At 49.5% G+C, this 25,738-nt stretch overlaps 1 protein-coding gene across 1 annotated transcript in view; it reads right to left on the reverse strand.

The window, feature by feature from the left end:
- Window positions 1-25,738, reverse strand: part of LOC129827770 (dedicator of cytokinesis protein 2-like) — a gene marked incomplete in the record, with an annotated part of 209,877 nt that overhangs the window by 172,957 nt on the left and 11,182 nt on the right. Inside the window, 15 exon segments of the mRNA XM_055888932.1 lie at window positions 6,169-6,352; window positions 6,901-7,004; window positions 7,260-7,332; window positions 16,358-16,456; window positions 17,047-17,297; window positions 17,556-17,632; window positions 17,738-17,813; window positions 18,793-18,928; window positions 19,180-19,261; window positions 21,162-21,319; window positions 21,690-21,825; window positions 21,961-22,109; window positions 22,189-22,285; window positions 22,449-22,504; window positions 22,625-22,665. Coding sequence (XP_055744907.1) covers window positions 6,169-6,352; window positions 6,901-7,004; window positions 7,260-7,332; window positions 16,358-16,456; window positions 17,047-17,297; window positions 17,556-17,632; window positions 17,738-17,813; window positions 18,793-18,928; window positions 19,180-19,261; window positions 21,162-21,319; window positions 21,690-21,825; window positions 21,961-22,109; window positions 22,189-22,285; window positions 22,449-22,504; window positions 22,625-22,665 — 1,719 coding nt within the window.

Raw genomic sequence — 25,738 nt, forward strand, 5'->3', positions numbered from 1 at the left:
ATGCATATTATTGTTATTATTGGATAGAAAACACCTTCTAGTTTCTATAGAAGTTGAAATTTTGTCTCTGAGTTGTACAGAACAATTTCTACAGCACTTTTCATGACAGGGTTCAGATTTCAATTTTTTTTACCTCTGATCTGGGGTCTGTTTTTAAGGCGACAGTGAATGCTATGAAGAAACCGACACTGCCTACGTCTTCCTCTGGGTGTCTGTACGTCATCACGCTTTCAATGGAATCGATGGGATATTCACAGCCAGTATAAAAGACCAAAATGTATAGAGACCGCCCTTTCTCGTCGTGCGCCTGAAGCGTGAAGGGCATCGGACCTGCCTCGTTCCAAATCGTTTTCTAACCAGCAATATTTCTCCGGTCATGTTTTTACTCGTTTTAGGTGTTAAAAACATCATAATGTAGTTAATTTGAACCGTTTTATAGCAATTTATATCCGTTTAGTGCGATTTTTTTGGAATTTATTTGTTGTGCACTCTGAAACTTTGGACACGTTTTGGGGTGTCGGTCGTTGGTGGTGGACATTTCGAAGGACAGAGGACATCTATCGACCAAAAGACGTTTATAACATAGAAAGGATACATTGCCCAAGAATCTGATGGAAGAACAGCTCAAAGTAAGCAATATTTAATATGATAAATCGTGTTTCTGTCGAAATATTTTAAACGCATATTTCGCCATTTTGTTTGGTATAGCTTCACTTGGCGAACCCTGTATTGAAAAGTAAGGATAATTTTAAAAATGTAAATCAGCGGTTGCATTAAGAACTAATTTGTCTTTCGATTCCTGTAAACCCTGTATTTTTTAGTCAAGTATATGATTAGCTATTAATTAAACTAGATCACTCTGAAAGATGGCGACCGACATTTTCAGGCTTGTTTTGCTACTATTTTCATTGTGTAACCACGGTTTTGTATGGCTAAATATGCACCTTTTCGAACAAACTGTATATGTATATTGTAAAATGATGTTACAGGAGTGTCATCGGAAGAATTCTGAGAAGGTTAGTGAAAAAATTAATATCTTTTGGCGATGTTGACTTTTATCGCTCACTTTGGCTAGAATCAATGCTGGGCTGCTATGTGCTATGTGCTACGCTAATATAACGATTTATTGTGTTTTCGCTGTAAGACACTTAGAAAATCTGAAATATTGTCTGTATTCACAGGATCTGTGTCTTTCGATTAGTGTATGCTGTGTATTTTTACGAAATGTTTGATGATTAGTAGTTAGGTAAACACGTTGCTCATTGTAATTATTCTAGTCCATTTGTGACGGTGGGTGCAATTGTAACCTATGGCAGCTACCTGAAATATGCACATTTTTCTAACAAAACCTATCCCATACCATAAATATGTTATCAGACTGTCATCTAATGAGTTTTTTTGTTGGTTAGGGGCTATAAATATCTTAGTTTAGCCGAATTGGTGATGGCTACTGGTGTTGGTGGACAAATAAAAGATGGTGGATTATGCTAATGTGTTTTTAGGTAATAGATGTACATCTTTACATATTGTGTCTTCCCTGTAAAACATTTTAAAAATCGGAAATGGTGGCTTTATTCACAAGATCTGTATCTTTCATCTGGTGTCTTGGACTTGTGATTTAATGATATTTAGATGCTACTATCTACTTGTGAAGCTATGCTAGCTATGCTAAACAGTGTGTGGGGGGTGGGGGGTGCTCCCGGATCCGGGTTTCTGAGGCAGTAGAAGTTAATCAAAACTACTTGCAAGGAGAAGGCCCAATCCCAAATTGACCCCCAAGCCTTACGCCCTATGCCCTTGTGTCGAGATCTGAGGGCATTTTATTGGTATTAATCTTGGTCAAAAATAAAGTGTCATGTAATTGGTTAACTGCTCGATTACATTCTGGGTCCATGCGTGTTAAGAGAAGAGATTGTTTTTTTATTTTACCAGGTAAGTTGACTGAGAACACATTCTCTTTTACAACCTGAGGAATGGTTACAGGGGAGAGGAGGGGGGATGAAGGAGTCAATTGTAAACTGGGGATGATTAAGTGTCCGTGTCACGTTCCTGACCTGTTTTCCTTTGTTTTGTATTTATTTTAGTTGGTCAGGGCGTGAGTTGGGTGGGTTGTCTATGGTTGATTTTCTATGTTGGGATTTTGTGTTCGGCCTGGTATGATTCTCAATCAGAGACAGCTGTCAATCGTTGTCCCTGATTGAGAATCATACTTATTAAGCAGCCAGGGTTTCACTTGTGTTTTGTGGGTGTTTGTTCCTGTGGAGGTTTTGTTGCCACACAGGACGGTTTCGGTTTTGTCACGTTGGTTGTTTTTGTATTTTGAAGTGTTTTGTTGATTTTCATTAAAAGAATGAACACTAACCACTCTGCGTTTTGGTCCCCACCTTCTGTCAGCGAGGACAGCCGTAACAGAAACACCCACCACAAGAGGACCAAGCGGAGTGGAGAAGGGCAGCGACAGCAGCAGAGACAGACAGAGGAATGGACATGGGAAGACGTCTTGAACGGCAAGGGTTGCTACAAATGGGAGGAGATCCTGGCTGGAAAGGATCGCCTCCCATGGGAACAGCTGGAGGCAGCGAGGAGAGCAGAGGCAACCGGAGAGAGGAACCGGAGGTATGAGGGTACGCGGCTAGCACGGAAGCCCGAGAGGCTCACCCAAAAAAATTATTGGGGGGGGATAAAGGGGAGTGTGGCGAAGCCGGGCTGGATACCTGAGCCAACTCCCCGGGCTTACCGTGGAGTGAGAGGGCGTCGTACTGGTCAGACACCGTGTTATGCGGTGGAGCGCACGGTGTCCCCAGTACGCGTGCTTAGCCCAGTGCGGGCTATTCCACCTTGCCGCACTGGTAGGGCTAGGTTGGGCATCGAGCCGGGTGCCATGAAGCCGGCCCAACATATCTGGCCTCCAGTACGTCTCCTCGGGCTGGCGTACATGGCACCAGCCTTACAGGTGGTGTCCCCGGTTCGCCTGCATAGCTCAGTGCGGGCTAATCCACCTCGCCGCACTGGCAGGGCTACGGGGACCATTCAACCTGGTAAGGTTGGGGAGGCTCGGTGCTCAAGAACGCGTGTCCTCCTTCACGGTCCGGTATATCCGGCGCCACCTTCCCACCCCAGCCCAGTACCATCAGTGCCGACACCACGCACCAGGCTTCCAGTGCGTTTCCAGAGCCCTGTTCCTCCTCCACGCACTCTCCCTGTGGTGCGTGTCTCCAGCCCAGTGCCTCCAGTTCCGGCACCACGCACCAGGCCTACTGTGCGCCTCAGCAGGTCAGAGTCGGCCGTCTGCCCAACCCCGCCTGCGCTGCTTGCGTGCTCAGTGCTGCCCGAACTGTCTGCCTTCCCAGCGCTGTCTGAACTGCCTGCCTGCCCAGCGTGGTCTGAACTGTCTGCCTGCCCAGCGCTGCCCGTCTGTCCCGAGCCTTCAGAGCCGTCCAGCCAGGACCAGCCAGTGCCGCCCAGCCAGGACCAGCCAGAGCCGTCCAGCCAGGACCAGCCAGAGCCGTCCAGCCAGGACCAGCCAGAGCCGTCCAGCCAGGACCAGCCAGAGCCGTCCAGCCAGGACCAGCCAGAGCCAGCAAGCCAGGAGCTGCCATCAAGCCAGGAGCTGCCAGCCAGCCAGGAGCTGCCGGAGCCAGCCAGCCAGAATCCGCCAGAGCCTTCCGCCAGCCAGGATCCGCCAGAGCCTTCCGCCAGCCAGGATCCGCCAGAGCCTTCCGCCAGCCAGGATCCGCCAGAACCTTCCGCCAGCCAGGATCCGCCAGAGCCTTCCGCCAGCCAGGATCCGCAAGAGCCTTCCGCCAGCCAGGATCCGCCACAGCCTTCCGCCAGCCAGGATCCGCCAGAGCCAGCAGCCAGCCAGGATCCGCCAGAGCCAGCCGCCAGCCAGGATCCGCCAGAGCCAGCCGCCAGCCAGGATCCGCCAGAGCCAGCCGCCAGCCAGGATCCGCCAGAGCCAGCCGCCAGCCAGAATCCGCCAGAGCCAGCCAGCCAGGATCCGCCAGAGCCAGCCAGCCAGGATCCGCCAGAGCCAGCCAGCCAGCCAGCCAGGATCCGCCCCTCAGTCCGGTGCTGCCCCTCAGTCCGGTGCTGCCCCTCAGTCTGTTACTGCCCTTTGGAATAGTGGGATTGACATGGAGGGTGGATATTGGGAGGAGGCCACGGAAGCGGGGGTTGACTATGGTGGGGTAGGGACCAAGACCAGCGCCAGAGCCGCTACCGTTGACCACCCAGACCCTCCCCTAGACTTTGTGCTGGTGCGCCCGGAGTTCGCACCTTAAGGGGGGGGGGGTTCTGTCACGTTCCTGACCTGTTTTCCTTTGTTTTGTATTTATTTTAGTTGGTCAGGGCGTGAGTTGGGTGGGTTGACTATGGTTGATTTTCTATGTTGGGATTTTGTGTTCGGCCTGGTATGATTCTCAATCAGAGACAGCTGTCAATCGTTGTCCCTGATTGAGAATCATACTTAGGCAGCCAGGGTTTCACTTGTGTTTTGTGGGTGTTTGTTCCTGTGGAGGTTTTGTTGCCACACAGGACGGTTTCGGTTTTTGTCACGTTGGTTGTTTTTGTATTTTGAAGTGTTTTGTTGATTTTCATTAAAAGAATGAACACTAACCACTCTGCGTTTTGGTCCCCACCTTCTGTCAGCGAGGACAGCCGTAACAGTCCGTGATGGTATGAGGGCCAGATTGGGAATTTAGTCAGGACACCAGGGATAACACCCCTACTCTTACAATAAGTGCCATGGGATCTTTAGTGACCACAGAAAGTCAGGACACCCGTTTAATGTCCCATCCGAAAGACAGCACCCTACACAGGCAATGTTCCCAATTACTGCCCTGGGCATTTGGATGTTTTTTTAGACCAGAGGAAAGGGTGCCTCCTACTGGCCCTCTACCACCACTTCCAGCAGCATCTGTTGTCCCATCCAGGGACCAATTAGGACCAACCCTGCTTAGGTTCAGAAGAAAGCCAGCAATGGGATGCAGGGTGGACTGCTGCGGGCCAAGCATACCACCCTGAGAGATGCTGAAGCAGCAGAACCAGAACGAGGAGCTCTCTCTTTGCAAGTTACGGGATGAATGTCCCCTCCTCTTCTGAAATTCAAACGATGCTAACACCTGCGAAATCATGATTTGTCCAAATAACCAGTGAAGAAAAACCCAACACACCGGACCTACTGTTGCTCATTATCCCACGCATCCCATTCCTTCCCCACAGATCCTACGGTACCAGTTTTGTTCATGTTGATTGGTCCACGAGAGATATGATTGGTGTAAGCAATATGGCGAAACTTACACTTCAGAGGGCAAAGTGGAGTGATTATCATATTGCAAACACATGTTGAATCCACTCAGATCTCCACAAGGGCTAAGTGCGTAGGATGTAGGGGTATATTTGGGATTGGGCCAAACATTTTAATGGCAGCCATATATAAACATATTCCCCGGCATGACATACTTCCTTTGAAAGCCCACATGACTTGGCCCCGCCCTGGGGGTTTAAGGGGGCTTGTTGAGGGGCCAGAGTTTTTGGAGAAGCCCTGTTTAAGCCTTGACCAATACAATGGAAATGAACTAGGAAATAAATTCAAGCACCAGATTTAGTCCACGTGGAAATGGGTCTTTGGCAGTGAGAGGGAATGTACACATTCACTGTCACTTTTCCCCTGCCCAGTAGAAGTCCATCATAAGCACACACACAAAAAAAAGAAAACATACGCTCCCTTCTGTATGACATAGACCATGTTACGTTCCCTCCGTAGTGTAGACCACTGAATCTCCTGTACAGGTGTTAGTGTTTAGTAATGTCTTCCTCAGTAGTGAACATACCTGCCTGCTGTCCATCTGTTGACTGGGAGTACAGGTCCAGGTAGAGATGGATCATATCCCTCATCCAGACAGCTGCTCTTTGTGTGTGTGTGTGTTTGTGCGTGTGTGTGTGTGTTATATCTGGACTGGTGATTAACACTGCAGCACAGTTATCATTACAATGATGAACTGCCTTCTTCAGCAACAGCTGTTACACAGCACCTGTATGCCATGCCAGGGCCCTGGCTGTGTGTGGGGGAAGTGCGTGTGTGCGTTTGTGTGTATGCCAGCGCCGGCGTGTATGACAAAACTACAACATAGTCTGTCTGTTCTGAGATCACACACACACACACACCGTTTTGAGTGAGCTTGGTGGAGCAGACGAGGGTTGAGATGGTGAAGCTGTCTCTGGAGCTGACAGACAGGCCTCCTACACTGCTGCTGCTGCGGCTCAGTGTCCCCGTCTTGTGAACGTCCACATAACGCGTAGAGGGTAGGGACAGGTACGAGTTCACATCCTCCATACGCTTACTGTCCCCCTGTAGAGAGAAGGAGAGAGACCGAGAGGGTGGGAAGAGAGAGAGGGTGTGAGGAGAGAGAAAGAAGAGAGAGAGGGTGGGGTAATAGAGAGAGAGAGAGCGTAAGAGAGAGAGATGGGAGAGAGAGTGCGGTAAGAGAGAGAGGGGGGAGAAAGAGGATAGAGAGGGGGTGGGGTGATAGAGAGAGAGAGCGCAAGATAGAGAAAGGGGAGAGAGAGAGGGTGCAGTAAGAGAAACAGAGAGAAAGATGAGAGAGGGGGAGAGAGAGACAGAGTTTAGTTTGGGAGTGAATAAACAGTAATTCATCTTCATTCCTTTTAGCACTTAATCAATAATTCCAGTTCATTTGGCAGTGAATCTATAATTATTCAGTTAGCCTGTTCAGTCGGTTGTGAATCTTTAATAATTCAGTGTCCTTGGCGATTTGGCTGTGACTCTGACGTAATTCAATTATTCAGTTCATTTAACTGTGAATCTGTACTGGTTCATTTATACCGTTAATTCATTAGTTTTGTAGATGTGTGAATCGGAGTTGATTCAGTTCTGACCTTGAAGACCACCAGGTCATGAAGCCCGTCCTTCAGCACGGTTCCATCTTCCTTCATCAGGCGAACAAACGCCATGGCAAAGTTCTTCTCACTCTTATCCTTAGCTACACGGAGAGAGAGAGAGAGAGAGAGAGAGAGAGAGAGAGAGAGAGAGAGAGAGAGAGAGAGAGAGAGAGAGAGAGAGAGAGAGAGAGAGAGAGAGAGAGAGAGAGAGAGAGAGAGAGAGAGAGAGAATTAAGATAATTCATTTAGTAGATGAAAGCAATGGCTTCCTCCCTGTCACATTGCTTTCACAATTCCAGCCCTTTCAGCTCAGTGGTAAAGAAGGTAAGAAGGAGGGCAGAGTTGAGTGTACTCACACTCCTGAGAGGAGCGGTGTCTGAACATGAAGCGCAGGTGGATCCTGTGCATCTCCTCCAGAGGGATGGCCACCTATAGGACGGAGGACAACATTACATCTCCTGTCTGGGCCCTGTGCTATAGGACGGAGGACAACATTACATCTCCTGTTAGGGCCCTGTGCTATAGGACGGAGGACAACATTACATCTCCTGTCTGGGCCCTGTGCTATAGGACGGAGGACAACATTACATCTCCTGTTAGGGCCCTGTGCTATATGATGGAGGACAACATTACATCTCCTGTTAGGGCCCTGTGCTATAGGACGAAGGACGACATTACATCTCCTGTCTGGGCCCTGGGCTATAGGATGGAGGACAACATTATATCTCCTGTCTGGGCCCTGTGCTATAGGACGGAGGACAACATTACCTCCCCTGTTAGGGCCCTGTGCTATAGGACGGAGGACAACATTACATCTCCTGTCTGGGCCCTGTGCTATATGATGGAGAACAACATTACATCTCCTGTTAGGGCCCTGTGCTATAGGATGTAGGACAACATTACATCTCCTAACTGGGCCCTGTGCTTTAGGACGGAGGACAACATTACATCTCCTGTTATGGCCCTGTGCTCTAGGACGGAGGACAACATTACATCTCCTGTTAGGGCCCTGTGCTATAGGATGGAGGACAACATTACATCTCCTGTCTGGGCCCTGTGCTATAGGATGGAGGACAACATTACATCTCCTGTTAGGGCCCTGTGCTATTGGATGGAGGACAACATTACATCTCCTGTTAGGGCCCTGTGCTATAGGACGGAGGACAACATTACATCTCCTGTTAGGGCCCTGTGCTATATGATGGAGGACAACATTACATCTCCTGTTAGGGCCCTGTGCTATAGGACGGAGGACGACATTACATCTCCTGTCTGGGCCCTGGGCTATAGGATGGAGGACAACATTATATCTCCTGTCTGGGCCCTGCGCTATAGGACGGAGGACAACATTACATCTCCTGTTAGGGCCCTGTGCTATAGAACGGAGGACAACATTACATCTCCTGTCTGGGCCCTGTGCTATAGGACGGAGGACAACATTACATCTCCTGTTAGGGCCTGTGCTATAGGACGGAGGACAACATTACATCTCCTGTTAGGGCCCTGTGCTATATGACGGAGGACAACATTACATCTCCTGTCTGGGCCCTGTGCTATAGGACGGAGGACAACATTACATTTCCTGTCTGGGCCCTGTGCTATAGGACGGAGGACAACATTACATCTCCTGTCTGGGCCCTGTGCTATAGGACGGAGGACAACATTACATCTCCTGTCTGGGCCCTGTGCTATAGGACGAAGGACAACATTACATCTCCTGTCTGGGCCCTGTGCTATAGGACGGAGGACAACATTACATCTCCTGTCTGGGCCCTGTGCTATAGGACGAAGGACAACATTACATCTCCTGTCTGGGCCCTGTGCTATAGGATGTAGGACAACATTACATCTCCTGTTAGGGCCCTGTGCTAAAGGATGGAGAACAACATTACATCTCCTGTCTGGGCCCTGTGCTATAGGACGGAGGACAACATTACATCTCCTGTTAGGGCCCTGTGCTATAGAACGGAGGAAAACATTACATCTCCTGTTAGGGCCCTGTACTATAGGATGGTGGACAACATTACATCTCCTGTTAGGAACCTGTGCTATAGGATGGAGGACAACATTACATCTCCTGTTCGGGCCCTGTGCTATAGAAAGGAGGACAACATTACATCTCCTGTTAGGGCCCTGTGCTATAGGATGGAGGACAACATTACATCTCCTGTTAGGGACCTGTGCTATAGGATGGTGGACAACAATACATCTCCTGTCTGGGCCCTGTGCTATAGGATGGAGGACAACATTACATCTCCTGTCTGGGCCCTGTGCTATAGGACGAAGGACAACATTACATCTCCTGTCTGGGCCCTGTGCTTATGGACGGAGGACAACATTACATCTCCTGTCTGGGCCCTGTGCTATAGGATGGAGGACAACATTAAATCTCTTGTTAGGGCCCTGTGCTATAGGACGGAGGACAACATTACATCTCCTGTTAGGGCCATTTGCTATAGGACGGAGGACAACATTACATCTCCTGTCTGGGCCCTGTGCTATAGGACGGAGGACAACATTACATCTCCTGTTAGGGCCCTGTGCTATAGGACGGAGTACAACATTACATCTCCTGTTAGGGCCCTGTGCTATAGGATGGAGGACAACATTACATCTCCTGTTAGGGCCCTGTGCTGTAGGACGGAGGACAACATTACATCTCCTGTTAGGGCCCTGTGCTATATGATGGAGGACAACATTGCATCTCCTGTCAGGGCCCTGTGCTATATGATGGAGGACAACATTGCATCTCCTGTCAGGGCCCTGTGCTATTTGATGGAGGACAACATTACATCTCCTGTTAGGGCCCTGTGCTATAGGATGGAGGACAACATTACATCTCCTGTCTGGGCCCTGTGCTTATGGACGGAGGACAACATTACATCTCTTGTCTGGGCCCTGTGCTAGAGGACGGAGGACAACATTACATCTCCTGTTAGGGCCCTATGCTACAGGATGGAGGACAACATTACATCTCCTGTTAGGGCCCTGTGCTATAGGATGGAGGACAACATTACATCTCCTGTTAGGGCCCTGTGTTATAGGACGGAGGACAACATTACATCTCCTGTTAGGGCCATGTGCTATAGGACGGAGGACAACATTACATCTCCTGTCTGGGCCCTGTGCTATAGGATGGAGGACAACATTACATCTCCTGTTAGGGCCCTGTGCTATAGGACGGAGGACAACATTACATCTCCTGTTAGGGCCCTGTGCTATAGAACGGAGGACAACATTACATCTCCTGTCTGGGCCCTGTGCTATAGGACGGAGGACAACATTACATCTCCTGTCTGGGCCCTGTGCTATAGGATGGAGGACAACATTACATCTCCTGTTAGGTCCCTGTGCTATAGGACGGAGGACAGCAGTACAACTCCTGTCTGGGCCCTGTGCTATAGGACGGAGGACAACATTACCTCCCCTGTTAGGGCCCTGTGCTATAGGACGGAGGACAACATTACATCTCCTGTCTGGGCCCTGTGCTATATGATGGAGAACAACATTACATCTCCTGTTAGGGCCCTGTGCTATAGGATGTAGGACAACATTACATCTCCTAACTGGGCCCTGTGCTTTAGGACGGAGGACAACATTACATCTCCTGTTATGGCCCTGTGCTCTAGGACGGAGGACAACATTACATCTCCTGTTAGGGCCCTGTGCTATAGGATGGAGGACAACATTACATCTCCTGTCTGGGCCCTGTGCTATAGGATGGAGGACAACATTACATCTCCTGTTAGGGCCCTGTGCTATTGGATGGAGGACAACATTACATCTCCTGTTAGGGCCCTGTGCTATAGGACGGAGGACAACATTACATCTCCTGTTAGGGCCCTGTGCTATAGAACGGAGGACAACATTACATCTCCTGTCTGGGCCCTGTGCTATAGGACGGAGGACAACATTACATCTCCTGTTAGGGCCTGTGCTATAGGACGGAGGACAACATTACATCTCCTGTTAGGGCCCTGTGCTATATGACGGAGGACAACATTACATCTCCTGTCTGGGCCCTGTGCTATAGGACGGAGGACAACATTACATTTCCTGTCTGGGCCCTGTGCTATAGGACGGAGGACAACATTACATCTCCTGTCTGGGCCCTGTGCTATAGGACGGAGGACAACATTACATCTCCTGTCTGGGCCCTGTGCTATAGGACGAAGGACAACATTACATCTCCTGTCTGGGCCCTGTGCTATAGGACGGAGGACAACATTACATCTCCTGTAAGGGCCCTGTGCTATAGAACGGAGGACAACATTACATCTCCTGTCTGGGCCCTGTGCTATAGGATGGAGGACAACATTACATCTCCTGTTAGGTCCCTGTGCTATAGGACGGAGGACAGCAGTACAACTCCTGTCTGGGCCCTGTGCTATAGGACGGAGGACAACATTACCTCCCCTGTTAGGGCCCTGTGCTATAGGACGGAGGACAACATTACATCTCCTGTCTGGGCCCTGTGCTATATGATGGAGAACAACATTACATCTCCTGTTAGGGCCCTGTGCTATAGGATGTAGGACAACATTACATCTCCTAACTGGGCCCTGTGCTTTAGGACGGAGGACAACATTACATCTCCTGTTATGGCCCTGTGCTCTAGGACGGAGGACAACATTACATCTCCTGTTAGGGCCCTGTGCTATAGGATGGAGGACAACATTACATCTCCTGTCTGGGCCCTGTGCTATAGGATGGAGGACAACATTACATCTCCTGTTAGGGCCCTGTGCTATTGGATGGAGGACAACATTACATCTCCTGTTAGGGCCCTGTGCTATAGGACGGAGGACAACATTACATCTCCTGTTAGGGCCCTGTGCTATATGATGGAGGACAACATTACATCTCCTGTTAGGGCCCTGTGCTATAGGACGGAGGACGACATTACATCTCCTGTCTGGGCCCTGGGCTATAGGATGGAGGACAACATTATATCTCCTGTCTGGGCCCTGCGCTATAGGACGGAGGACAACATTACATCTCCTGTTAGGGCCCTGTGCTATAGAACGGAGGACAACATTACATCTCCTGTCTGGGCCCTGTGCTATAGGACGGAGGACAACATTACATCTCCTGTTAGGGCCTGTGCTATAGGACGGAGGACAACATTACATCTCCTGTTAGGGCCCTGTGCTATATGACGGAGGACAACATTACATCTCCTGTCTGGGCCCTGTGCTATAGGACGGAGGACAACATTACATTTCCTGTCTGGGCCCTGTGCTATAGGACGGAGGACAACATTACATCTCCTGTCTGGGCCCTGTGCTATAGGACGGAGGACAACATTACATCTCCTGTCTGGGCCCTGTGCTATAGGACGAAGGACAACATTACATCTCCTGTCTGGGCCCTGTGCTATAGGACGGAGGACAACATTACATCTCCTGTCTGGGCCCTGTGCTATAGGACGAAGGACAACATTACATCTCCTGTCTGGGCCCTGTGCTATAGGATGTAGGACAACATTACATCTCCTGTTAGGGCCCTGTGCTAAAGGATGGAGAACAACATTACATCTCCTGTCTGGGCCCTGTGCTATAGGACGGAGGACAACATTACATCTCCTGTTAGGGCCCTGTGCTATAGAACGGAGGAAAACATTACATCTCCTGTTAGGGCCCTGTGCTATAGGATGGTGGACAACATTACATCTCCTGTTAGGAACCTGTGCTATAGGATGGAGGACAACATTACATCTCCTGTTCGGGCCCTGTGCTATAGAAAGGAGGACAACATTACATCTCCTGTTAGGGCCCTGTGCTATAGGATGGAGGACAACATTACATCTCCTGTTAGGGACCTGTGCTATAGGATGGTGGACAACATTACATCTCCTGTCTGGGCCCTGTGCTATAGGATGGAGGACAACATTACATCTCCTGTCTGGGCCCTGTGCTATAGGACGAAGGACAACATTACATCTCCTGTCTGGGCCCTGTGCTTATGGACGGAGGACAACATTACATCTCCTGTCTGGGCCCTGTGCTATAGGATGGAGGACAACATTAAATCTCTTGTTAGGGCCCTGTGCTATAGGACGGAGGACAACATTACATCTCCTGTTAGGGCCATTTGCTATAGGACGGAGGACAACATTACATCTCCTGTCTGGGCCCTGTGCTATAGGACGGAGGACAACATTACATCTCCTGTTAGGGCCCTGTGCTATAGGACGGAGTACAACATTACATCTCCTGTTAGGGCCCTGTGCTATAGGATGGAGGACAACATTACATCTCCTGTTAGGGCCCTGTGCTGTAGGACGGAGGACAACATTACATCTCCTGTTAGGGCCCTGTGCTATATGATGGAGGACAACATTGCATCTCCTGTCAGGGCCCTGTGCTATATGATGGAGGACAACATTGCATCTCCTGTCAGGGCCCTGTGCTATTTGATGGAGGACAACATTACATCTCCTGTTAGGGCCCTGTGCTATAGGATGGAGGACAACATTACATCTCCTGTCTGGGCCCTGTGCTTATGGACGGAGGACAACATTACATCTCTTGTCTGGGCCCTGTGCTAGAGGACGGAGGACAACATTACATCTCCTGTTAGGGCCCTATGCTACAGGATGGAGGACAACATTACATCTCCTGTTAGGGCCCTGTGCTATAGGATGGAGGACAACATTACATCTCCTGTTAGGGCCCTGTGTTATAGGACGGAGGACAACATTACATCTCCTGTTAGGGCCATGTGCTATAGGACGGAGGACAACATTACATCTCCTGTCTGGGCCCTGTGCTATAGGATGGAGGACAACATTACATCTCCTGTTAGGGCCCTGTGCTATAGGACGGAGGACAACATTACATCTCCTGTTAGGGCCCTGTGCTATAGAACGGAGGACAACATTACATCTCCTGTCTGGGCCCTGTGCTATAGGACGGAGGACAACATTACATCTCCTGTCTGGGCCCTGTGCTATAGGATGGAGGACAACATTACATCTCCTGTAAGGGCCCTGTGCTATAGAACGGAGGACAACATTACATCTCCTGTCTGGGCCCTGTGCTATAGGATGGAGGACAACATTACATCTCCTGTTAGGTCCCTGTGCTATAGGACGGAGGACAGCAGTACAACTCCTGTCTGGGCCCTGTGCTATAGGACGGAGGACAACATTACATCTCCTGTCTGGGCCCTGTGCTTATGGACGGAGGACAACATTACATCTCCTGTTAGGGCCCTGTGCTATAGGATGGAGGACAACATTACATCTCCTGTCTGGGCCCTGTGCTATTGGACGGAGGACATCATTACATCTCCTGTCTGGGCCCTGTGCTATAGGACGGAGGACAACATTACATCTCCTGTTAGGGCCCTATGCTATAGGACGGAGGACAACATTACATCTCCTGTTAGGGCCCTGTGCTCTAGGACGGAGGACAACATTACATCTCCTGTCTGGGCCCTGTGCTATAGGACGGAGGACAACATTACATCTCCTGTTAGGGCCCTGTGCTATAGGACGGAGGACAACATTACATCTCCTGTCTGGGCCCTGTGCTTATGGACGGAGGACAACATTACATCTCCTGTTAGGGCCCTGTGCTATAGGATGGAGGACAACATTACATCTCCTGTTAGGGCCCTGTGCTATAGGACGGAGGACAACATTACATCTCCTGTTAGGGCCCTGTGCTATAGGATGGAGGACAACATTACATCTCCTGTTAGGGCCCTGTGCTATAGGACGGAGGACAACACTACATCTCCTGTTAGGGCCCTGTGCTCTAGGACGGAGGACAACATTACATCTCCTGTCTGGGCCCTGTGCTATAGGACGGAGGACAACATTACATCTCCTGTTAGGGCCCTGTGCTCTAGGACGGAGGACAACATTACATCTCCTGTCTGGGCCCTGTGCTTATGGACGGAGGACAACATTACATCTCCTGTTAGGGCCCTGTGCTATAGGATGGAGGACAACATTACATCTCCTGTTAGGGCCCTGTGCTATAGGACGGAGGACAACATTACATCTCCTGTTAGGGCCCTGTGCTATAGGATGGAGGACAACATTACATCTCCTGTCTGGGCCCTGTGCTATTGGACGGAGGACATCATTACATCTCCTGTCTGGGCCCTGTGCTATAGGATGGAGGACAACATTACATCTCCTTTTAGGGCCCTGTGCTATAGGACGGAGGACAACATTACATCTCCTGTTAGGGCCCTATGCTATAGGACGGAGGACAACATTACATCTCCTGTTAGGGCCCTGTGCTCTAGGACGGAGGACAACATTACATCTCCTGTCTGGGCCCTGTGCTATAGGACGGAGGACAACATTACATCTCCTGTTAGGGCCCTGTGCTATAGGACGGAGGACAACATTACATCTCCTGTCTGGGCCCTGTGCTTATGGACGGAGGACAACATTACATCTCCTGTTAGGGCCCTGTGCTATAGGATGGAGGACAACATTACATCTCCTGTTAGGGCCCTGTGCTATAGGACGGAGGACAACATTACATCTCCTGTTAGGGCCCTGTGCTATAGGATGGAGGACAACATTACATCTCCTGTTAGGGCCCTGTGCTATAGGACGGAGGACAACATTACATCTCCTGTTAGGGCCCTGTGCTCTAGGACGGAGGACAACATTACATCTCCTGTCTGGGCCCTGTGCTATAGGACGGAGGACAACATTACATCTCCTGTTAGGGCCCTGTGCTATAGGACGGAGGACAACATTACATCTCCTGTCTGGGCCCTGTGTTTATGGACGGAGGACAACATTACATCTCCTGTTAGGGCCCTGTGCTATAGGATGGAGGACAACATTACATCTCCTGTTAGGGCCCTTTGCTATAGGACGGAGGTCAACATTACATCTCCTGTTCGGGCCCTGTGCTATAGGACGGAGGTCAACATTACATCTCCTGTTCGGGCCCTGTGCTATGGGACGGAGGACAACATTACATCTCCTGTTAGGGCCCTGTGCTATAGGATGGAGGACAACATTACATCTCCTGTTAGGGCCCTGTGCTATAGGACGGAGGACAACATTACATCTCCTGTTAGGGCCCTGTGCAAACATGTGACATGCCTGGATTTTAACCTTTATTTAAAGCTTTTTCATCAAACTGTCCCTTCTTTTTTTTATCCAGCACCATCCTGCTTTCATTTTTGCGGTAATTTCTGGATAAGGTTTAAAACACAGGATCAAATGGTTTTGTCACATGACCACCTTGTATTACACACTAACAGAGCGTGTTAAGTGTTATGTGTTGTACACAGAGGGAAACAGCTGATCAACGTGCACAAGAATACACACCATAAAACACAACTTATCATTCAAACACACACACACACACACACACACACACACACACACACACACACACACACACACACACACACACACACACACACACACACACACACACACACACACACACACACACACACACTCGCTGACCTTGAACGTCTCCATCCAGCGTGGTTGTTTGACCTGGTAGTAGATGACAGATCTGTAGTCGTTGAGCGGTCGATCCCCCGCTCCCAGACAGATAGAGTTCTACAGGACAAAACAGAAAGAGATGACAGAAAGAGAGAGCGATGGCAGAAAGAGAGAGAGACGACAAAGAGAGAGAGATGACAGAAAGAGAGTGAAGACAGAAAGAGAGAGAGATTGGAGAAAGAGAGAGGACAATCAATTCAACTAACCCACATCAACCTAGATACTGTACATCCAACCTAATCTTGGTTAACCCAGAACTAAAGTCTCGCGTAATTGGTCAGATGCTCGATTCAGTTCTGGGTCCATACGTGTTAAGAACTGTAAGGAAGAGCTCCACCCTCTCTCTCTGCATGTTACGGGCCGAATGTCCCCTCCCCTTTAGATATTCCAAAGATGCTAAAATGCTAAAAAAAATGTGATACGTCCAAATAACCAGGAACAAAAATCCAAGTAACGGAACTGCTGCTACTGATCTCATGCATGGTGTTGTATCAAGACAGATCTACGGCACAATGTACCTTAGCGTGGTCTGTCCAGATTACATCTAACCCAACAACTCAGAACCATTTGACATCAAATACAAAGGAGGATACAGCGCTGAAACAGTATCCCTGTTCGCCTACCTCCAGATGACCCCCCCAACTCACCGACACAATCTTGCCCTCCTCGTCACACACCATCATGATGACCTCCATGTTCTTCTGGCTGGTCTTGTTGTACTTGTCAAAGTCCCCGGCCCACAGCGTCAGGTAGATGTCGTTGCGGATGTCCCCCGGCATGATGATCTCTGGGAAGCCCAGTTTACGGGCCACCACCGTGCTGCGGTCCACCAGGTGGGGGTACTCCTTACGGATCTGGACGATGTCACCCACCAGGGCCTTCATCGTCACCCATAGACCTGGAGGGGGGACGGAGTAGGGTAAAGATGCCCCTGGACGCTGATCTTGGGTCAGTTTTGCATTACCCACACCAATGATTAAGGTTAGGATTGGGGAGGGGAAGGTGATGCTAGATCTGTACCTAGGGGATAAGGGGAAACTTCACCCCGTAGTGGGGAGGAGGGGTAGAGGGGAGGATAGAGGACCAAGCATTGATAATGCAGTGGTTGTTGGTACAATAGCAAGAGTTTCCATGAGTGTGAGGTGAGATGTTGTACCTTGTCCGCCACTGTCTCCTCGTGATGCTGTCACCTTGTTCAGCAGGGGGTGAAGGAAGTCATTCTCTGCCACGACCCTGCACACCCACATACACACACATTTAAACTACACAACAACAACTAAAATAGGTAGGGATGGAGGAAGAGAGGAGGGAGGAGAGGGTGAAGAAGGGAGGACTTACGGGAAAAAAGGGATGAAATGCTGCTTCTCCTCATCACACTCTATCTTTCCTTTGATGATGTCACTGATGTCCATCACTGCAGACAGGAAGAAATGTAATGTACTCTTTTATTAAGAATGACCTCTCAGGTTATTTTACATTTTCTTTGATCCACTTAGTAAACAATATTCAATATTCAAGCTGTGACCAGCATCAGTGGATCCCAATTCAAAATGTTGTTAACACTGCCCCCTGCCCACTGCCCACCGCCCACTGCCCCCTGCCCACTGCCCCATGCCCACTGCCCCATGCCCACTGCCCCATGCCCACTGCCCACTGCCCCATGCCCACTGTCCCATGCCCACCGCCCACTGCCCCATGCCCACTGCCCCATGCCCACCGCCCACTGCCCCATGCCCACTGCCCCATGCCCCATGCCCACTGTCCCCTGCCCACTGCCCCATACCCACTGCCCACTGCCCCATGCCCACCGCCCACTGCCCCATGCCCACTGCCCCATGCCCACCGCCCACTGCCCCATGCCCACTGCCCCATGCCCACCGCCCACTGCCCCATGCCCACTGCCCCATGCCCACCGCCCACTGCCCCATGCCCACTGCCCCATGCCCCATGCCCACTGCCCCATGCCCACTGCCCCATGCCCACCGCCCACTGCCCCATGCCCACTGCCCCAAGCCCACCGCCCACTGCCCCATGCCCACTGCCCCATGCCCACTGCCCCATGCCCACCGCCCACTGCCCCATGCCCACTGCCCCATGCCCCCCGCCCACTGCCCCATGCCCACTGCCCCATGCCCCATGCCCACTGCCCCATGCCCACTGCCCCATGCCCACCGCCCACTGCCCCATGCCCACTGCCCCATGCCCCATGCCCACTGTCCCCTGCCCACTGCCCCATACCCACTGCCCACTGCCCAGCCCACTGCCCCATGCCCACTGCCCACTGCCCCATGCCCACTGCCCACTGCCCCATGCTCACTGCCCCCTGCCCACTGCCCCATACCCACTGCCCACTGCCCCATGCCCACTGCCCCATGCCATACACTAGTACCTACCTGCCACTCCAAAGGGCCTGCGGAGGCCCTGGGTACACTTCTTGGTGTTGGTCTCCTTCAGTTCCATACGACCCACTCTCACTATCTGACAGATCAGGTAGATCTTCTCTCTGTTCAAGTCCTTATTACCCAAGTCCTGGAGGGAGGGAGGTTTTCAAAATCAAAAAACATGATTTATAAGCACAGAGCATACATTTACTAAATTAGCATTTCTCAACTGGTGGGTTGTGATTTCCCCTCCCAATTTGAATATTGATGCAACCTGGTTACATTTGGGTCATGAGGCAAACCCAGTTGAGAGCCACTGACCTAAATGATTTGATGGCACCTCAATGACTGGATACGGACAAGAAATGCATCAAACAGTGCTCTCTAGTGGTAACTTACTGTAAAGACCACCTTCAAGTTGTTCAGCATTTCAACCTCCCTAGGAAAGCCTTTACTGCCCCAGCGAACCAGGTAGTTCTCACTGCAGAGGGAGGCCATGGAATGGGTTAACAAGAAGCACATGTCAGAAACACTTAATACACACTCAAAGGGAATCTTAAAAGGATACTTTGGGAATTTGCCAATGAATCCAGTTAGAGAAACTCATGGATACCATTTTTATGTCTCTGCATCCAGTATGAATGAAGTTGCTAACTAGCATTCGCTCAATGACTGGAAGTCTATGGTATATACAATGGTATCTACTGTACTAGCATGATAGCAGTCACCATAGACATCCAGTCATTACGCTAACACCAGTTACCAACTGCGCTAACGCTATCTGGCAACTTCCCTCAAACTGCAAGCAAATGGTTTCCATTAGTTCATCTGATAAATAAAGGGCTTCATTGCCAAAATCCTGAAGTATCCCTTTAAACGCATCATTCACTGATAGAAATGCTCATACGGGATGAATTCACAGAAAAATAAATGTACATAGGGCCTACATAGGGACTGAAATGCTTTATAATACATTGCTTTCTCCTAAATATAAGTCTTCTTGGCCAGCAGAGACTGACTGACTATCAATCTGCTAAAATTGTACGGTGGGGATATGTTGCTAAGCTTTCCAAAGCTGACACCTTCCCAAAATATCCCTGTCACAGTTTGACAGAAAGAGGCCTTCAGGCACTGTGGCCACGATGGAGAATGTCACATACCAGCCATAATACTCTGGCACGGATGAGAGAGGAAGGAGAGCCTAGATCTGTCGCTCTGACAGTAATAGACAGCTATCACCATTAGCTGTCAGTCAAGCAACGCCTCTCTATTTTCTGAATTTCTACCATGATATTTAAATAGTATGTCCATTAGGTTAGACGTTGAGAACAGGGGAAAATGTGGATAAGGGGAAGAGAGGAAGAGAAAGGGAGTGAGAGAGAAAGACAGCTATCAACATTACTGGTGTCAGAGCACTGACAGCTGCCAGTCAAGCGCTGCCTTTCCATGTGCAACCTTCTGTGTTTATCATTAACTGTGACTACAGTACAGGAATACAAAACATATATGGAAAACGGGGGGTGGGGGGGTGGGGGGAAGAAAAGAGGAGAAAGAGAAGTGGGAGAGCGCTGAGGAGAGAGAGAGGAACAGGGAGATGTGTAAAAGAGGAGAAAGAGAAGTGGGAGAGGGCTGAGGAGAGAGAGAGGAACATGGAGATGTGTAAAAGAGGAGAAAGAGTAGTGGGAGAGGGCTGAGGAGAGAGAGAAGAACATGGAGATGTGTAAAAGAGGAGAAAGAGTAGTGGGAGAGCGCTGAGGAGAGAGAGAGAAACAGGGAGATGTGTAAAAGAGGAGAAAGAGAAGTGGGAGAGGGCTGAGGAGAGAGAGAGAAACAGGGAGATGTGTAAAAGAGGAGAAAGAGAAGTGGGAGAGCGCTGAGGAGAGAGAGAGGAACATGGAGATGTGTAAAAGAGGAGAAAAAGAAGTGGGAGAGCGCTGAGGAGAGAGAGAGAAACAGGGAGATGTGTAGAAGAGGAGAAAGAGAAGTGGGAGAGGGCTGTGGAGAGAGAGAGGAACAGGGAGATGTGGAGAAGAGGAGAAAGAGAAGTGGGAGAGGGCTGAGGAGAGAGAGAGAAACAGGGAGATGCGTAATAGAGGAGAAAAAGAAGTGGGAGAGGGCTGAGGAGAGAGAGAGAAACAGGGAGATGTGTAAAAGAGGAGAAAGAGAAGTGGGAGAGGGCTGAGGAGAGAGAGAGGAACAGGGAGATGTGTAAAAGAGGAGAAAGAGAAGTGGGAGAGGGCTGAGGAGAGAGAGAGGAACAGGGAGATGTGGAGAAGAGGAGAAAGAGAAGTGGGAGAGGGCTGAGGAGAGAGAGGCAGGATGAATGAATGATGCAGAGATGTAAAAAAGAGAGCAGGATAGAGGGATGTTTAAAAAGAGACCTGATGATGGTCTGCTTGTTGGGGTCGTAGAGGGACATGAAGAGTTCAGAATCCTCTCCGATCCGACAGACAAAGTTCCGGACAAAGACATAGAGGCTGTGAGTGGGAGAGGACTGGATCCGGGCCGAGATTACTGAGTGGTCCGTCTGAATGTTGGACTACGAGAGAGAGAGAGAGAGAGAGAGAGAGAGAGAGAGAGAGAGAGAGAGAGAGAGAGAGAGAGAGAGAGAGAGAGAGAGAGAGAGAGAGAGAGAGAGAGAGAGAGAGAGAGAGAGAGAGAGAGAGAGAGAGAGAGAGAGAGAGAGAGAGAGAGAGAGAGAGAGAGACAGAGAGACAGAGAGAGAGAGACAGAGACAGAGACAGAGACAGAGAGAGTTGTCTTCTTTCCGTTACTCATTGTCTTCTTTCCGTTACTCTGTCAACTCTCTCAATCTTACTCCAGCCACTATTCTCCCAATTTCAACCCTGTTAGCCCTGTCAACCACTTTCTGTTAGTTGTCTTTGCTCCTCTCTTACTCTCTGTCTGACCTGTTCCTCTTTGATGCGTTCGTTGATCTTGGTGGTGGCGTCTTGGTGGGCTCGGAACAGGCTAATCACGCTGGCGTTTTCTGGGTCCAGCATATTCCCGTTCACATCCCGCACCACCAGGTCCAACTCCAAGATCCTGGAAGGGAGGAAGGGGGAGGAGGAGGAGATTATGGAAGAGAGAAAGGGTTCTCCCTCAGCCAGATACAGAGACGGAGTTCCTCAAATGAGAATGATCTATTTTAGTGATTCAGTAGGGGTTTATTGGCCATACTTGTTGCCATAGTCGATCTTGGAGGTGACTTTCTGTTTGAGCTCCTTGAACTCATCGCTAGGCAACGTGCCAGACAGGAGTTGGGAACGCCATTCCATCAAATCCCACATCAGCCCTTGGACCTGCACCACACGCCTCTTCTTATTGGCCTAGGGAGAGAGAGATCTTGTTACACACACATGTGCACGTACACATACACCAAACACACACAAAGTGTGGAGTGTTTACCACATAGAGCTGTTTCCAGATGCTTCCCCACTCCCTCAGAGTGGTGGTCACCTCCTTCACTAGGGGCATCTCTGCTGACAACACCACCTCCTGATCCCTGTGGAGGAAATACCACATATTACTGACACACACACACACACACACACACACACACACACACACACACACACACACACACACACACACACACACACACACACACACACACACACCGGTAAGCATATGACACTGACACACACACAAACACACACATCACTCACCCTCTTTTTTCGATGATGACCTTCCTCAGCTGCACTATGCTGGCTGGGAACGCGCCCTGAATATATGGAGGGAGACAAGGAGAGGGAGGGAGGGAGGGAGGGAGGGAGTATGTAGAGAGATACTTGCTCACATCCAAACGTACTATCCTGTCTTCAGTTATCCAGCTGTGTCTTACCTGTCGATCATTGTTCCTGACCAGGTAGCCTTTATACCAGCCTGCAACCAGAGAAAACAGGGTACAGTCACAACACAGGATACAGTCACAACACAGGATACAGTCACAACACAGGATACAGTCACAACACAGGGTACAGTCACAACACAGGGTACAGTCACAACACAGGATACAGTCACAACACAGGATACAGTCACAACACAGGATACAGTCACAACACAGGGTACAGTCACAACACAGGATACAGCCACAACACAGGATACAGTCACAACACAGGATACAGTCAGAACACAGGGTACAGTCACAACACAGGGTACAGTCACAACACAGGGTACAGTCACAACACGGGGTACAGTCACAACACAGGATACAGTCACAACACAGGATAGAGTCACAACATAGGATACAGTCACAACACAGGATAGAGTCACAACACAGGATACAGTCACAACACAGGATACAGTCACAACACAGGAAACAGTCACAACACAGGGTACAGTCACAACACAGGATACAGTCACAACACAGGATACAGTCACAAAACAGGATACAGTCACAACAAAGGATACAGTCACAACACAGGATACAGTCACAACACAGGGTACAGTCACAACACAGGATACCGTCACAACACAGGATACAGTCACAACACAGGAAACAGTCACAACACAGGATAGAGTCACAACACAAGATACAGTCACAACACAGGATACAGTCACAACACAGGATACAGTCACAACACAGGATACAGTCACAACGCAGGATAGAGTCACAACACAGGAAACAGCCACAACACAGGATACAGTCACAACACAGGGTACAGTCACAACACATGAAACAGTCACAACACAGGAAACAGTCACAACACAGGATACAACCACAACACAGGGTACACAGGGCCTCGACCTAGGTTGGGCAAAACTAAACATGGCGGTGTTCGCCTTAGCAATCTCATTAGGATAAAGACCTCCTCCATTCCTGCCATTATTGAAAGAGATTGTGATACCTCACATCTCAAAATAGGGTTACTTAATGTTAGATCCCTCCCTTCAAAGGCAGTTATAGTCAATGAACTAATCACTGATCATAATCTTGATGTAATTGGCCTGACTGAAACATGGCTGAAGCCTGATGAATTTACTGTGTTAAATGAGGCCTCTCCTCCTGGTTACACTAGTGACCATATCCCCCGTGCATCCCGCAAAGGCGGAGGTGTTGCTAACATTTACAATAGCAAATTTCAATTTACAAAAAAAAAAAATGACGGTTTCATCTTTTGAGCTTCTAGTCATGAAATGTATGCAGCCTACTCAATCACTTTTTATAGCTACTGTTTACAGGCCTCCTGGGCCATATACAGCGTTCCTCACTGAGTTCCCTGAATTCCTATCGGACCTTGTAGTCATAGCAGATCATATTCTAATTTTTGGTGATTTTAATATTCATATGGAGAAGTCCACAGACCCACTCCAAAAGTCTTTCGGAGCCATCATCGACTCAGTGGGTTTTGTCCAACATGTCTCTGGACCTACTCACTGCCACAGTCATACTCTGGACCTAGTTTTGTCCCATGGAATAAATGTTGTAGATCTTAATGTTTTTCCTCATAATCCTGGACTATCGGACCACCATTTTATTACGTTTGCAATCGCAACAAATAATCTGCTCAGACCCCAACCAAGGAGCATCAAAAGTCGTGCTATAAATTCTCAGACAACACAAAAATTCCTTGATGCCCTTCCAGACTCCTTCTGCCTACCCAAGGACGTCAGAGGACAAAAATCAGTTAACCACCTAACTGAGGAACTCAATTTAACCTTGCGCAATACCCTAGATGCAGTTGCACCCCTAAAAACGAAAAACATTTGTCATAAGAAACTAGCTCCCTGGTATACAGAAAATACCCGATTTCTGAAGCAAGCTTCCAGAAAATTGGAACGGAAATAGCGCCACACCAAACTGAAAAGTCTCCGACTAGCTTGGAAAGACAGTACCGTGCAGTAATGAAGAGCCCTCACTGCTGCTCGGTCATCCTACTTTTCCAATTTAATTGAGGAAAATAAGAACAATCCAAAATTTATTTTTGATACTGTTGCAAAGCTAACTAAAAAGCAGCATTCCCCAAGAGAGGATGGCTTTCACTTCAGCAGTAATAAATTCATGAACTTCTTTGAGGAAAAGATCATGATCATTAGAAAGCAAATTACGGACTCCTCTTTAAATCTGCGTATTCCTCCAGGGCTTAGCTGTCCTGGATCTGCCCAGCTCTGCCAGGGCCTGGGATCAGGAGAGACACTTAAGTGTTTTAGTACTATATCTCTTGACGCAATGATGAAAATAATCATGGCCTCTAAACCTTCAAGCTGCATACTGGATCCTATTCCAACTAAACTACTGAAGGAGCTTGTCACGAATCCCGCTTCCTGAGTCTGTTTTTGCCTGTGTTCTGTCCTGGAGTGTTTTTCCGGTGTCCTGGAACGCACCCTGTCTGGTTGCCGGGCGACGTAGCTAGTTGGGAGATCTCTGATTACCCGCACCTGTATCCCATCAGCTATCTGCACACCTGGTCCTGATCATCACCCCTCCACTTCATAAGCTCTTGTTGAAGTTGTTGAGGTGGATGCGTCTGATGTGGGAGTGGGCGCCATCCTGTCCCAGAGTAGCTCCACTGACGGTAAACTCCATCCCTGCGCCTTCTACTCGTCGTCTTTCACCAGCTGAGAGAAACTACGATGTGGGTAACCGGGAGCTTCTCGCTGTGAAGCTTGCCTTGGAGGAGTGGCGCCACTGGTTGGAGGGAGCGGAGCAACCGTTTGTGGTCTGGACTGACCACAAGAATCTGGCTTACGTGCAATCGGCTAGACGTCTCAACTCCCGTCAGGCCAGGTGGGCTTTGTTTTTTGGACGCTTCAATTTTTCCCTGACGTTTCGACCTGGGTCGAAGAACGGCAAGGCGGACGCCTTGTCCCGGATGTTCTCCAAGACGGAGGAGAGTGGGGCCAAGACTGAGACGATTCTTCCCCAGAACTTTGTCGTGGGAGCCGTTACATGGAGGATTGAGGAGGATGTGATGGCGGCCCTTCGGACGCAGCCCGGCCCCGGTAACGGTCCACC

Source organism: Salvelinus fontinalis, chromosome 29 (genome assembly GCF_029448725.1).
Source record: "Salvelinus fontinalis isolate EN_2023a chromosome 29, ASM2944872v1, whole genome shotgun sequence".
In the NCBI taxonomy this organism is placed as follows: domain Eukaryota; kingdom Metazoa; phylum Chordata; class Actinopteri; order Salmoniformes; family Salmonidae; genus Salvelinus; species Salvelinus fontinalis.